The 14527-nt window shown below is 37.5% G+C and overlaps 1 protein-coding gene across 9 annotated transcripts in view; it reads left to right on the forward strand.

Annotated features, from left to right (window-relative positions):
- Nucleotides 1-14527, forward strand: part of LCLAT1 (lysocardiolipin acyltransferase 1) — a 125007-nt gene that overhangs the window by 67676 nt on the left and 42804 nt on the right. For all 9 annotated transcript variants that reach the window (XM_052805653.1, XM_052805654.1, XM_052805652.1 and 6 more), the window contains one exon: nt 2441-2557. In XM_052805653.1, the coding sequence (XP_052661613.1) occupies nt 2441-2557 (117 nt within the window). The remainder of the gene's footprint in view (nt 1-2440; nt 2558-14527) is intronic.

Consider the following 14527-nt stretch of genomic DNA (forward strand, 5'->3'; position numbering starts at 1 on the left):
ACACCAAGGGATTCGTTTTTATGGGCCCTCTGAAACAGAGTGCTAGCGAGCAGACATACAGAGAGGGTTTTTCTGAGTGCTCATTAACTGTGTGCAGTTTGAGATGCTTAAGACTTAGATTTATTTTTTTTTAGACTGCTTAACTTTATGTAGACTTATATGGCACTTGTGTCTCAAAGCTTTGATTGACTTGATTTGCAGAATGCAAATGTTCCACAGTGAAACCCAAACTTGGGTATGTAGAAAATGAAAAAGATACTTCTGTCCTTTGGAAGAAACAATACATTAGCTTAAAAATATTGTGATAAATTAATTTAAAACATTTTGCTTCAATCACCACAGAATCTGGAAAAGAGCTCTTGAGTTGTATAGTTTTTATAGGATTGCTCTTGGTGGTCAATGTCCTTTCTTAGAAAATAGAGAGTTTAAGTTGTTGAGCTAGTAGTGCAATACAATTATGTCTAAGAGGTAGAATCTGGCTTTTCAGAGGAGCATTAAATAATTACCAGATTAGTCTTGCCTCTTCTGCCATTCCAAGTCTTGCTCGTGACTCACTGTGCGAGTTTTGCCATCGCAGAGGTGGGAGTCCTAAAGGCAAGTTCCCTTCTCTGATTCAGAATACTCCATTTTCAACATTGAATGGGTAGTAGTCGAGCAGACAAAAATAGATACTCTGATCATGTGCTTAAAGACATAATGCATATGTCCAAGGAAAGATAAATTTAAGTTACATAGCCAAGTGTAATTTTAGTATTTCACACATTCTGTAATTTTAGCAACACTTTTTGAAGATGTAATATTTTCAAGTATTTGTATGTTTTGGCAACTTGGCAAGAATTAAATCTTTGGATTCTCTTTGCTGAAAAACTTGCTTGGCTACTGTGCAACAGTTGTCCTTTCCTTCAAATCACACCATCAGGAAATCTGTGCACTAAGCCTTAAGGGTTGTATGTATTAAATGCAATACTCTTATGCATGGAAACAGTAGTTCACAGGGAAAAGATACTCAGTATACTGATATGCTATAGCATTTATTAATAGGTAGATAGTCCTTTAGGAGGAACACCCGCATTTTTTGATAAAGAAAGAGCTCATGTAATTTAGGGAAAAAAAGAAAGATGCAGGAAAGTTGCATTACTGCAAAAAGGACATCTCGCACTACTGTTGATTTGTCCACTTGTGCTGCTGTTCCTTTACAGGAAAAATTATGATGATTGTAAGGGAAAGAACTTACCTATAAGTATCAATTAAATTATTAAGCAGCAATATGTTTTTCATTACTTTATCTCCCATCTCTGTTAAGGTTAACTGTGGACACTTAAAAAAAAGAGCTGTTTCTGCTTGATAAAGATGATATATTGTTTAGGCAATGATTTTGTCTTTTAAAACACCTGTAAGACTATATAAATATGAGTTATTAAATAAAATAAGTTAGTTGATCAAATTGATTTTTTTTTTCCATGTTGCCAAGGGAACATTGCATGTGTCCATTGCCTTTTGGCCACAGAGGAGGCACAGCAGTATCCACAGTGAAGGACTAAGTGTAGCCAGCAAAGTCCCTTTGGCTGCTAACTGAGGCTGCTTGGAAGAGCCTCCTGCACCTCACTGGAGAACAAGTTGCTTCCTCTCTGTCTGTCTTCAGAAGTTTTCACTTTAGTGTCCGCGTCTTCCTCGCTTAGTGGGCTCTGTTAGCAACTGGCTTTGAAAAGCCTTTGTTTGGTTTTCTCGTGAGAGACTTCTTTTTGCCAGAGGTTCAAAACATATTTGTCACGGGGTTTAGCCACGCTGCTTTCCAGATGCCTTGCGTGTACTGTGTGTACAGTAGCAAGCATGTGTTGTAACACTGAGGCAGTTGGTCAAAAAAATTAAAACAGGGTACGTATGTGCAGCACAGGTTGATGAATAAAAGGTGTCAAGTTCAGAATGAAGATGTAAAATACCATTTTAATGTGTTAGATCAACTGGTTTCCTCCATTTAATGTTTTCTTTCCAAAATAAGTTTAATGTGGTTAAACATTGACCTCAAGGTATTTCTGTATGTAATATCAAACCTACATTAATAAACATTGTGCCTTTTGAGTTAAAAAAAAAAAAAATTGAGCCAATTAACACATTTTACTGTAAAATGGGTATTGAAGTATACACAGAAATATTAACAGACTTTAAGATTGCATTTGATAAATATGCAAGATTTGCTGATTAGTTTCTAAAATGAAATGAGAGGGTAAAAAAGGCTTTCCTTGCAATCCACATTGGTCTTCCTCATACCATACTATAGCCAACTGAAAGCACACTTGCAGTCTGCCTTCACCCAAAAAGCTGTTGCACATTTGTACTGTGTGAACTGCTGTTGTACTGTGCCTGTCGTATAATAATTATATTTAATTCTTGGTCTACATGCACAGTAATAGAAAGTGGTGCTTTTTATTCTCTCCTTCAGCCAATACCAAAGCCCGCAGTAATGAATTCGCTGAAAAGAACGGACTTCAAAAATACGAGTACGTCTTACATCCGCGAACTACTGGATTCACTTTTGTGGTTGAGCGTCTAAGGGAAGGTAATTCTGCTCTGTATTTATATGTTCTTTTTTTTCCTTTACGATAACAAATCTCACCCAACTGTAGAAGCTGATGTTCACAAAACTGCTTGAAGTAATTTCAGAAAAACTTCATGTATCCTGATCACAAAAAAAGCCCTTGTTTGCAACCCTACTTAAAATGATTGTAACATGGGGAGATTTGAGAGAGTTGGTAACAGATACTAATATCATCAGGAGATATGCAGTGGATGAAAACAACATTTTTGCTTTTTTTTTTTTTTTAATATTGTAGCTTGTTTAGCAGTCTATCTCAGAAAAATAGTGGAAAAGATCCCAAGGAAGTTCATCCTTATTGTCTGTACCAGTCCTTAACCCGAACTGGGTGGTTGACACTGAACACACAGACATGTATAACACTGCCCTCTCTGAAAAGCTTCTGGTTTTAACTCAGAGCTGAGACAACAAGTTGCTATATTAAATGGACAAGGGGAATGCACAGCTGCATGTAGATGCAGCAAGTCAGCTGCCCAGTGCTGCCAGCTTTTTCAGGTGATGATGACTTGGAGAAGCTGCCTAAAATCAGAGTTGTGCTGCTTGGCTGAGTAGTGGGTAAGAGAATGCATGATACTTGCTTTTTACCTAGAAATGGTCTTCCATCCCTTTATTAATCTGGGGGTAGAGATAGAGTCCCTATTATCAGGGGAACAGAGTATAAAGATGTGATTGCTTGTTAGATCGAGATGTCTGTGAGTTGTTTTGGGAGTGGGCATTTCAATGAGATTTGAGGCCATAACGGTGTAACCATTAAATGATACTGATGTGGCAGTGATTAAAATACAGATGAGTGAATGTTTAAGGATATATGAATGTATGGTTGAAGAAAATAAACATGTACAGTAGATATGAAGTGACTTATTTATAGGCTAGTTCTTCAGGGAAAAGCAATTCTAGATCTTTAACACATGCTGGTTATTCTGACTGCCAAAGGAAGAAGTTTGAGATTATTAAAAAGAATAAGGGCCTGCTGGTAGGTTTTTTCCCTTGCTGGAATCCTTGCTTGGATTTTAGGAGCAGAGCTGCCTTGCATATTGCCTGATTCCTACTAAGCAGATATCCTGAGATCACCGTAAATGCTTTGATATTTTGTCCAGCTGGACAATCCTAGCTGGACCATATATCTATTTGACCCTATTTTTATTGGACATTCAGTGGTGGACATCTTAGATTTTCATCGATCTTGAATGTTTATTACTCAATTTGCTGTGGTGAAAAAAAATTGCCACATATGCAATTTCAAAAGCTTGTTTTACTTAAAACTTTTCAGCACTAGGTTAACCTAGTGCATAACAATATTTCTAGCCTGGAATAAATTTTCAGTTAAAGGAATGTTTTCCACTTGAAATATTATCAAGTTAAAAAAAAAAAAAGGTTCTGTATTTGCTGCAGAAATGAGCTTTGTGGTTATACAGTCATTTTCTAATTTTATAAAAATGCTTTTCTGTTGCTGTATGAGAGATCTATGCAAATTAGGCTATTGGGTTATAAAAAGGAAAATATTTCAGGCTGATTAAGTGATTTTATGCAGTACAAAGCTGGGGAAAAAACCAAAAACATTCCTAGGTGATTTTTTTTTTTGGTCCAGTCTTTTAAATGCTTTTAAGTCCTACTTTTATTTAAGGCAGGCAAATATTGAGTGAAATGTTAATGTCCCTTTAGCATTGAATTTACTAGGTATTGTGTACCTTGATAGGCATTGAGGTATACATATTATGACTGTGTGCTATTATGTAGTAAATTTTGTGTGAGAAGGTAGTTCAAGTAGCATTTTAAAATACTTAGTTATTACTTACTAATTTAAGAATTGGTTTTCTGTTGTTTGCAAGTGTGCCACATATGGACCATTTGTGTTGAAATATTTTATTTTTATGGACAACCTAACTGTAGTTGCTTGACTTTAAAACACTTCAGTATATTATATACCTGCATATATATTTTTTTCATCTGTATAATATAGATGTCCAGGTAGATTTTCAGATACAGATGGCACAGTTGGTACCTAGCGTTATTGTGCAGCTCTGGTTTGACTTATTACTTATACTATTAGAATGCCTTTTTCACAATTTAGTTTCTGATACTAGCAGTAATAAAGAAAACCAGGATTGTTAAGGATATGGTGTTAACATGAGTCCCTGTTTCTGGACTGTCCTAATGCTACGGTAGTAGCAATAATCATAAAAATACACTTGTTTCCTTTTTTTCCCGCTCATAACTGCAAGCACAAAGCAGTGTGTGTGACTTTAACGTGCAGGAGGGAGTGGTGGAGATTTTAACATCATGTTTACGTCTTTGAAAGTATTTTTGTGCATAGATGACAACCTTATTGCCCTATAGCTCTCCTGTGAATACATTTTGGCTCATGGCTGTTTTCCATTCCTGAGGCTCAAGTGTCTTTACTTCAGGCCTGAGTACATTATTTTGCTCCAAAAATAGGTTGATGAAGAGAGAGGGAAAATGTCATTAGAAGTTTAACTGCTTTTCAAATGTTGAAAAAGCTAATTTAATTTGGCAAGAACCCTGATTAATATGCATCACAATCTGTAGCATGAAAGAATTACCTGTTATTACATAAAAATAACTATTAGCCACCCTTCTGAATAGGAAGTGAAGAATCAGGAAAAAATAACCTTCAGTAAAATGTTTCCTGTATCTCTGCAGGAGAGTTCTTCCTAGAGGAAGCACTATCTGGACCCTGACAGCATAATCCAAGCAGTTGTCAGTCCTTTGCTTTCCGTAGGTGGCAAAAATTTCTGAACCATGTGAATGGATTTTTGCCAGTGATGACCAACACTCAAATTCCTCTGGCTGCCTTTTTGCTCTTATATGGTCATTATTTCTAACTATTTGATCTCTTTTGCCTGTAGATGCTGCTATGGTGGGTTTCTAAGTCATTGCTGAGATTATGGGAGCTAAGGAAAAAAAAAAAAATCTGTATAACCTCCACCAAAAAATCAATAAAAATTGTTTACGCAATACATCTCCTTGGCTTTTGAGTCTCTTACCTTTTTTCCCCACATTCTAGCTCTTCATGAATGATAGCTCTTACCCCCTGAGCTGACTCTTCTAAACAGAAACCCAGGTAGAAGCTGACTAGTTTTTCTTTTCATTATGCTCAGGTACCAAGACAGTGAAAATATTCTTTTACTTGTAAATGATCACATTACTGTTTTCTCATTCATATAAACCTTAGAATCAGCCAAGAGTAAACACAGACTATGAACATGCTTTAGATGTATAATTAATAATATACTCAGGAGAATAAGGACTGCAGTTGTTGCTGTTTTTTAAGCAAGACAAAGACATAAATTTGATTCAGCATTGATTTTTGGAAAAGTGTGTTCCTCTGGCTCAATAATAATTTTAATATAATGTCATTGTTTGTGCATGGTAAGAGAAAATACAGTATAGACGTGAGAACACAAAGAGGAAAAGACCACATGGTAGCTGGATAAGGTCAGCTTGCTACCTGATATGCAGTATAGAGCATTACCTGAAGATGTGGAAGTAAGAGAGGAACAAAAATTTCAGTAAGGACTAATGAAGATGGAAAAATATTAAATATTCTTAGGCTAAATATAGGTTAACAAAATTTATGCATTTTTCACCCCTGCAAGAAGAAGATCAACCTTTCTGGGAATGATTATTGAATTTCAAGTCAATTGTGACAGTCATTGCAACAGATAAAGCAGGTTTGTGAGATTCTTCATTAATCTTTAGTGATGCACGTTACTCAAAATAGCACTAGCCTTTTTTCCTAGCATGCTTTAAAGTTTGCATCTGCAAACTCTTTGGCCTTAGTCTATTAAAATATTTAAAGTGTATGAGCTCAATTAATTATACATTTTCTCAGTGCTGAAGCACATGTGATTGCTTTGATCACTTATCATGGCAGCCAGAGGAATTGCCCTGTGGAAGACCAAACCTTTGTTGACCAAAGTGACCACTGCAATCCCAAGTACTATCACATCTGGTTAGCTGGCTATCAATGGAAAGCAAAGAGAAATTAGAGTTGATTTGCTTCTTTCTAATTCTCTTCACTTGATCAACTATATCATTTGTCTTGCCTCAGCTGTTATGAATCCTGGTTTCAGTCAGCACCTGGTGCAAAATGACTAGAGCTTTATGCTGTATTTCTTTGGGGAATAAAGGTGAGCATTTTTTGAAAGACAGAGCCAGAACATGTGAATGAGTGACAGAAAATGAACTCTAGACAAAATGAAGATTGGTCATGACTTTTTTTGTTTTAACTCATCATCGTATACCTCTCTTTAACTGTCTCCTAAAGTCATATTTAATCCTTTTTTAAAGCCCAAAACTTTGACTAGAAGTTACATATGGAGTCACTTTTGGCAGAACTTGGGTTAAGGCAAATCATCTCCTTTTACAAAATGTCGGACTTTGAAAATGACAGAAATGTGCAGGAAGTTAAATAAGACTTTTATATAAGCATGCCTTTAACAATGTTAATTAAAAACACTTATGGTTTAAATAATGCTCTTGAAGATCTAGTTTGTGAGATCCTTCTATGAAAGGTCAGGAGGTTACTCAGAAATTAAGTATGGGTTTTCAGGCCTGGTTGTATTTCATAAAGTTTTTTCTGAAGTGCCAAATGACATTGAAAGTTCAGATGGCTTGAATGTTCAATTTCAGAGAGATGGAAAATAATACTAGTTGATTTGATTCAATATTGTCTGGATTCATTGAATTACATATATTATCTTGGCATAATATCTGTAATTGTAGCCAAATAGTCTGTCAAGAGAAAATAGTTGTTTACGAATGTTTTCTTAAAATTGCTTCATGGCTTTTAAGTATTTTCTCAGGACTAAATAAACAGTAAGTGTTAAGACAGAGCTAAGGCTTTAAAGCATCATTAGAAGATTATTCATACTTTCGCAGACAATCATTTCTGCCAACATTAAATTTTAACTGACCTCTTTTTGACACTTCCTCTATATCCATCAACAGTCTTTAATATCTGGATACATTGGATTGGATGTTACTATTATGGGGTTTATATTTTACTGCTTTTACAGTATGATGAAGAGTCAGAATTATTTGTCTTATTATAGTATTTCAGCTTCAAATTTATTTCTAGTTCGTAATTACCCAACTGAAAAAAATATTGCAGATAACAGCTGTCAACTGCAGCATCCTAAAATAAAAAAAGATAAAATTTAACATGCTTGCCTTCATTGCATATCCTTACTGATGGAAAGAAACTGTGATTCTCATCCTGTTTCCCAGATTGGTTCAAAATTGATAGTTTTGCCCCAAAGCAGATATTTGTAATACACACAATCAGAAACCAGTCTATATCTTCTACTGTTCATACCTGAGTCTTACAGCTGTACAGCATTTCAGTAATTACATGCAATATCCCAATTTGTTTCATTGCTAGGGCAGGAAAATTGTATTTAGGTGTTCAGTCCAGGATATCTATATATATCTATGTAAATATTTTAATCCTGTGACACTTATTGACTATTATGTGGATTCTGTATGCTTTTCTGGGAGCTATAGTATCCATGTATGTGTATTTATGTACTTAACTCTTAATGCCATTTATTTGAGTTATGGTACAATGTGCTTATATGGCACTTTTGAGCTAATAATATAGGGAGACAGTTTGCCATTTGCAGATTAATATATATAAGATGGTTAATAGGAGATGATGATCAGCAGTTCTTGAAAGCTGACACGTACAGTTTGGTTCACCTTCACTGGAGGGTGAAGTAGCCAGAGTTACACAGCAGGTCCTTGTAAGCGGCATCTGGATGTCCTCGCTATGCATGGAGAATACAGTAAGCTCCCGTATAAAGCCCTAAATAGGTTATGGACAGAGGTGATTCTGTCTTAAGCCCTGTAATCGTCACATGAGGCGAGGTGCTCAAATTTGACATATTTGTGTAAACGGTGTTTAAAGTTGAGGCTCTCAATTTAGTAATTCATTAACAAGACTCTCCAACTTGAAGTAGCCAGAGTATATTAGCTCCCAGAGCTTTTTTTCTTACTCTGACTTTGAAAGACAGAGAGGCAGGAGGCTGCTTTTATGAGTGGATGAAATGTCTCTGAGGAATGCTACCGTGATAACTGCCAGAGGCTTGTCTTCTGGTGTAGGTGACGCTTCTACTCTGCACAGTTATGTCCAAAGCACCTACAGCTTACAAGACAGATGCCATTTATTCTTTCAAATGTAAATCAAAAGTAATACCAATTTCTAAGTGTGTTATATGTGGGGGTTTTATTAAGGGAAAATTGATGAAGGTGTAAAATTCAGGTCTAACAGCTCTTTTCATTGACAGAAATGCTCAGGCTATGGTGGGCAGGCTGTATGAATGAATGGATGTAGGTATTAAATATACTGCTTTCTACTTCGATGCACAAAGTTTCTTTCCTCTTCACATAAATACTGGGTGAGATGTGGGGGTCTTGATCACAGAAGTGTCTGCTGAATTACCTTCAGCAGTTTTATGCATTCAAACTGAACCACGTAAGCAGGACTTCAGCAGTTTTCAGGTTTGTGTGTAATTTGTCTTCTGTTACAGAGGTACAGGACATAGAAACGCCCCACGTCAAATGACAGTGAGGGTTAGATCTGTTTTTTTAACGAAAGCTAACCTCCCTCTTTGTGACTGAACAGATTTCTGACTCCCAGCATGATATGCTGAGCCACTGCCAAAATTTCTGTGGGTTTTGGCGAGGCCGGAGCTTGCACACTGACCGGCACTGCCATCTCTCAGAGCAGCTCTCGCCTGTTTGTGCTGGTTGCTCAGTGCATGTGTAAACCAAAACCAGTCTGTTTTGGAAATAGGAAAATATAAGTGGCCACATGAGCATTAACTTTAGGTCCTCAATCAACTAATTTCACCCATATGTCTGTCAGATTTGCAGAGATTAAGCAGCAACTCTAAACCTCTAAACCATCGTTCCTCAATGCAAGGAAATGCTTTCTTCCCGATTTTTTTTTTTTTTCCCCCTCTGCACATGTGTGCCTCCCAGAGTCGTGTTACTAAGTAGACTGATACTCAGAAATTACAGAGCTATTGTGAAAGAGCTTTGAGCAGTTTTTTAGCTGAAAATGCAGTATTAGAGCTTCACTGGTTGCCGTTATAATTGAACTTGTGCTTTTATGAGAATTGGATCCTGCACATCAAATAGCGTAGCCTTTGATATAGAAATATCAGTATGTAAATTGAAGCCCGCATGCCTTTTATGCCTTTTGTGTGTTGGTAGAAAATTCATAACAAATTAGTTAATTTAAAAAAACCAAAGACCGTGTTCAAAACCACACTTTTATCGCTAGGCATGTCTGTGAAATTCAGCAATGCAGAAAATCGGGTGCAGGCTGTTGTGCTTTATTGCAAACACTGACAGTTGTCTCTGTAATCTGGAACATGGGAAAGGGCAGCTTGACTTTTTCCAGAATCATGTTAACTGTTGATGATTACTGTATCTTGCAAACATCTGCACGTGTTGGCTTTGACTTCTCAGAATGAGCACCAGCTTTCTGTTAGATATTTTCTGGCCTTTGGTACACGTTGAAGTTTCTGTTCCTATCTCTTCTTTTGTGTCTTACTGGAGCAGTATGCTGGACTACTTGCCCCACCTCTGTGGCAAACAGTCCATCATTTCAGTCCTCCTGGGAAGGATTTGGTTTTTCCAAACCACTCTTCTCTCAGCCCCCATCCTTTCCTCTTTCCATCCTCCACTGCTTTTGAGAAGGAAGCACAGCCTTTCACTGGAGACTTTATGGTGGATCCACGTGAGAATCGCTGCCACCTGTAGTGTTTGCAGGTTGACATGTTGTTTGTCACCCATACATCTATGGTACTCATCAGAAATATTTCAGGTTTTACGTTCTTGAGCCTCTCAAGATCCATCTACTGAAATAATCTCCTTACGCTCTCTTACGTGTGAGTCATGGCTTGTGACAAGCAGATATACCATGCGGTAGATCATTTTTCCGTTTACCTCCTAGCAGGTTATTAATAGTCACTGTGGTAACCATATTAAAAAGTTATTATTTGCCAGCAGTTACCCCACAGTGGTATTAGATGTTTCCACTGTTTTCCCTTAACTCAGAATACACAGTATCTGTGGTAACGATGTGGTAATGTTTGGCGAATGTGGGCTTTTTTAATTGCTTCAACTGGAGGCCTGGAAAGGTATGTTAGCTCATCAGATTGCATAGGTAGAAATGAAGCTTGGTCAAAGATGACTTCAGGAAAAGTGATTGCTCAGTAAAAACTAGATGTTCCTGCCTTTTTTTTTTTTTAATCTAATGTTTATCTCCTCTTCAAGATATTTTTAAAGAAGGTTTTTCTGGTTGTTTATGTGCTTTGACTAGACCGTGGACCAAAAGTGTGTGTAACAAGGTGTATCTGCTGGTCTAGACTTGGTCAGCATCTCTCTGGGTGTCCATTTTGAAAGGTCATTCATCTGATTGGAATATTTATTTGGTTTGTTTTTTCCTATAGTGTCACTCACAGCAGCACAGTAAGCTTAGCACAGGGTCTTGCAATACTCTTGGTGCTCCTCTAATCCCGCACGAAATACTAAACAGTCCATTTCATGGGCTTGTTCACTACATCCTTGTGATGGGCTTGATACTAATAAAGTATACTGAATACTGTAAGAATTGTCAAGGGGATTTGGGGTTTTGTGTCGGAGTACGGAGCTTTGTGGTTGTTTTTAAAGACTTAACAGCTGCAGGACAGACAATAGGTGAGCCTTAGGTAAAGTTCAAGTTTATTAATTACTGCTCGTTCTTGTCAGCCAATGATCCATGATTTTGCAGGTGATGTTGGTTGGATTGGTAGCATATTTAATTATTGATGAAGCTGAAATTAATTCCTATAAACAGAGGAATAGTACTGATACCTATTTATTTCACATGGCATTACCAGATGCTCTACACAGCATACCCATTTCTCGGCTCTGTTTATTAGTAAGGCAGATAATTGCTTCAAGCAGTCTTGAGTAGAGAGGAGCCTAAACATACTTTTTCCAGGACAAAATACTGATTTAGTTTCAGTTAGGAGATGATGTTTCCTGATGTGTTTTATCAGAAAAATAGCAGCATCTACAGACTGAACAGACTAATCCCAAATCAGAGTCCCGTTGTAGAGGAGATTCTCAATCATGTTTGATGGATTCTCCACTCTTCCACTTCTTGCAGATGCTAGCTGTTTTCATTTCCAGCTGCATTAAAGTTGCTGCAAATGTATTTTCTGTATTCCTGATATCACTTTTCTAAATGAGTAATTGCTGGCAGGGGATAACATCCGTGGAGTATCATTTCAGTTACTGGAAATGTTGGAACCCTCAAGCTGTTCAGATATAGCCCCCAAATCTGTAAGATAGTAATAAAACTTCCAACCTCCTCTACTTGCAAAATTTGCTGCTTATGTATCATTAAACCTTAAGCAGTTTGTTTCTTTCATTCCCTTCTGCTGTTGCAACTTCAGCTCTTCTTCCCTTTGCCCTCCTCTCAATCCCCTGCTACTATTTTCAGGGTAGACAAAAATTAGTCCAGCATCATACTTTTCCGAGCTGACTCAGATCCCTGAGTTTGGCAGTCATTTGCAAGGCTCTGATCCAGAGATGTTGAGAGCAGTGCCACATTCATGAGTCCTGGATGTTGCTATGGTACTGATACTGAAAAACGAAAAAACATAAGAGGGCAGAGGAGCTTGGGAAAAATTGTAGTAGAGTATAAATGGTTTTTAAAATAGATTTTTATCAAAACATAAACTTCAGCATAAATTCAACTCTTCACCTCATTCATCACCTTATATGTAATCTGAAATATTGCTGTCTTTGGGGCTTATTTTGTCAACCTTTTCCTGAACTGCAGGATTCTGGAGGGCAGGAAGTAAGGTCTTGGCTCTCAATGTTCTCACTAAACATTGGTCGATATAGGAAGGGTTTCCCTTAACTGGCATGGCACATAGGCAGTAATTTGAAGTGCTGTACAATGTGAATTAACTGTTATAATGAAGTATATTACAGATATAAGGTTTGAATATATTTTCCCATAAATTCATTTTTCTGTGGAATGGCTACCAGTTAAGAATTGGAGAACTGGTTTTATACATTCAACATGGTAGTGTGTCTCCCTGATCCTATTTCATACTGTTAAAAGCTAATATCTTAAAATAAGCATCTCTGAGATGCTTATCGTCTATATTTAGACTTATGCAAAACTGTGATTTTGTTTGCATTGGTAGTCATTGTTGACCTTGCAGTATAATGATAAAAGTGAGTGCTCTTGGTGATTATAAAACAGTTCCAGAAGTGGGGACCTGAGCAACCTTCTGGCTAGCTTGTTCTGACCACCAGTCCTTCACTGCACTGCTCTGAAAGGAGGCAGCCCGTCCTGATGGTTTCTGGCATCGCAGAGACAGTAAGGACATCTATTAGGAGAAAAGCGTAACATGCACAATAAATAAAAAGGAGAGACATTTTCAAAAATGTTTCAGAGACTTTGGAATTTGTGAGCAATGGCATGTTTGTGTTGCCTGGAAGTTGCTATGGGTGCTGATGTTGAAAAGCCAAACACACAGAGGGCAGACCTTAGGGACATAAGTCCCATTTAAAATCCTATAAGAATTGGAGTTCTTTAAATCTGCTTGGATGCTTTTGAAAAATCATCCCTCAGAAGAATTCTTTGCCTAAGTGTTCTCTAGGTTCACCCTGTCGGCAGCACCACTGTAATTTAACCAGTCCTACTTCTGCCTTCGTTTATCGAAAAAAGCATTCCTTCCAAAGGCCTGAAAGCTCCCTGGCTTCCTCTATCAGCCCTTTGCTTTGCTGCTCTTGTAGCATGGAGCAGAGAATTAAATGAAACATATGCTCAGCAGCTATGTGGCTCCTTCTTTCCTTCCCATTCTTCACATACTATCTGCTAGGACTGTGTCTTTTTGAGGCAGGTGTTTTGTTTTTGTGCGTCTGAAACAACCATCTCACTGGTATATTAGCATTGTTGAAGCAGGTAGCAGTTAAGCTGCAGCTGTCTCAAATAGCACACTCTGCATGTCCACAGCATTGCAAATATTTAATAAACCTGTTAATAATACATTCCAGACCATACTTGAGAGGCTGTGGAGATTCATCAGGATTTATGCTACCTGTGGTGCTAACAAATTCAGTTGACATTACACACTGAGACATGCACGTAAGCGTGCACTCAATGTTAAAACATATACATAATTTCTGATTTATAATAGCAGTGTTGTATGTTAGGAGAGAACATTTTCAAAGGATTATTCTCCTCCTTGAAGGGATAAATTCTCTTGACTTTCAGTCTTGTGCCTTTCTGTATTCTGGCACATGTTGTAATCTACTAGCAGCATATTCTTTTTCATGTCTTCTTGTTTGGATAGCAGTGGACAGCACAGAATTCATTAAAACTGAAGAGCCAAATGCTGATAGAATATAATGAGCCTATGACTCAAATGGTGGGTTTTTTTCGTGTAAGGTATGGTATATTGTGTACATACAGAGCTGTGTATTTGTAGAGGAGTTTGTGGGGTTGATTTCTGTCTTTCTTGGCAAACTGTCTAGGATGAGGATCGTATTCTAAAACCTCATTAATACAGTTAGAGAAAACAAATCTTACTTAGCCTTTGTGAATTTATGCGGTAAGGATATATACTCTCATGATTTTTTACAAGCAAAATGGTTTTACTCTGCCACTCCCTCCAAGCTGGCTGAAAGCACTGTGGCCAGACAAGGGCTGCTTTACACCCAGACTGAAGACATTGTGGTAACGAACCCAACATGGGTTTCAACTAGTCAAAGACTATGAGCAAAGTGAGCTCACTCAGTCTGCAAAATATTCTGGGGCATCCTCCAGCCAGTGTAGCAGTGTTGTGCAGAATGAGTTTCGCTGGCTTCTTGCTAGAGGTTCATTGCCACCTCTTAGCT

This window comes from Harpia harpyja, chromosome 13, assembly GCF_026419915.1.
Source record: "Harpia harpyja isolate bHarHar1 chromosome 13, bHarHar1 primary haplotype, whole genome shotgun sequence".
NCBI lineage: Eukaryota > Metazoa > Chordata > Aves > Accipitriformes > Accipitridae > Harpia > Harpia harpyja.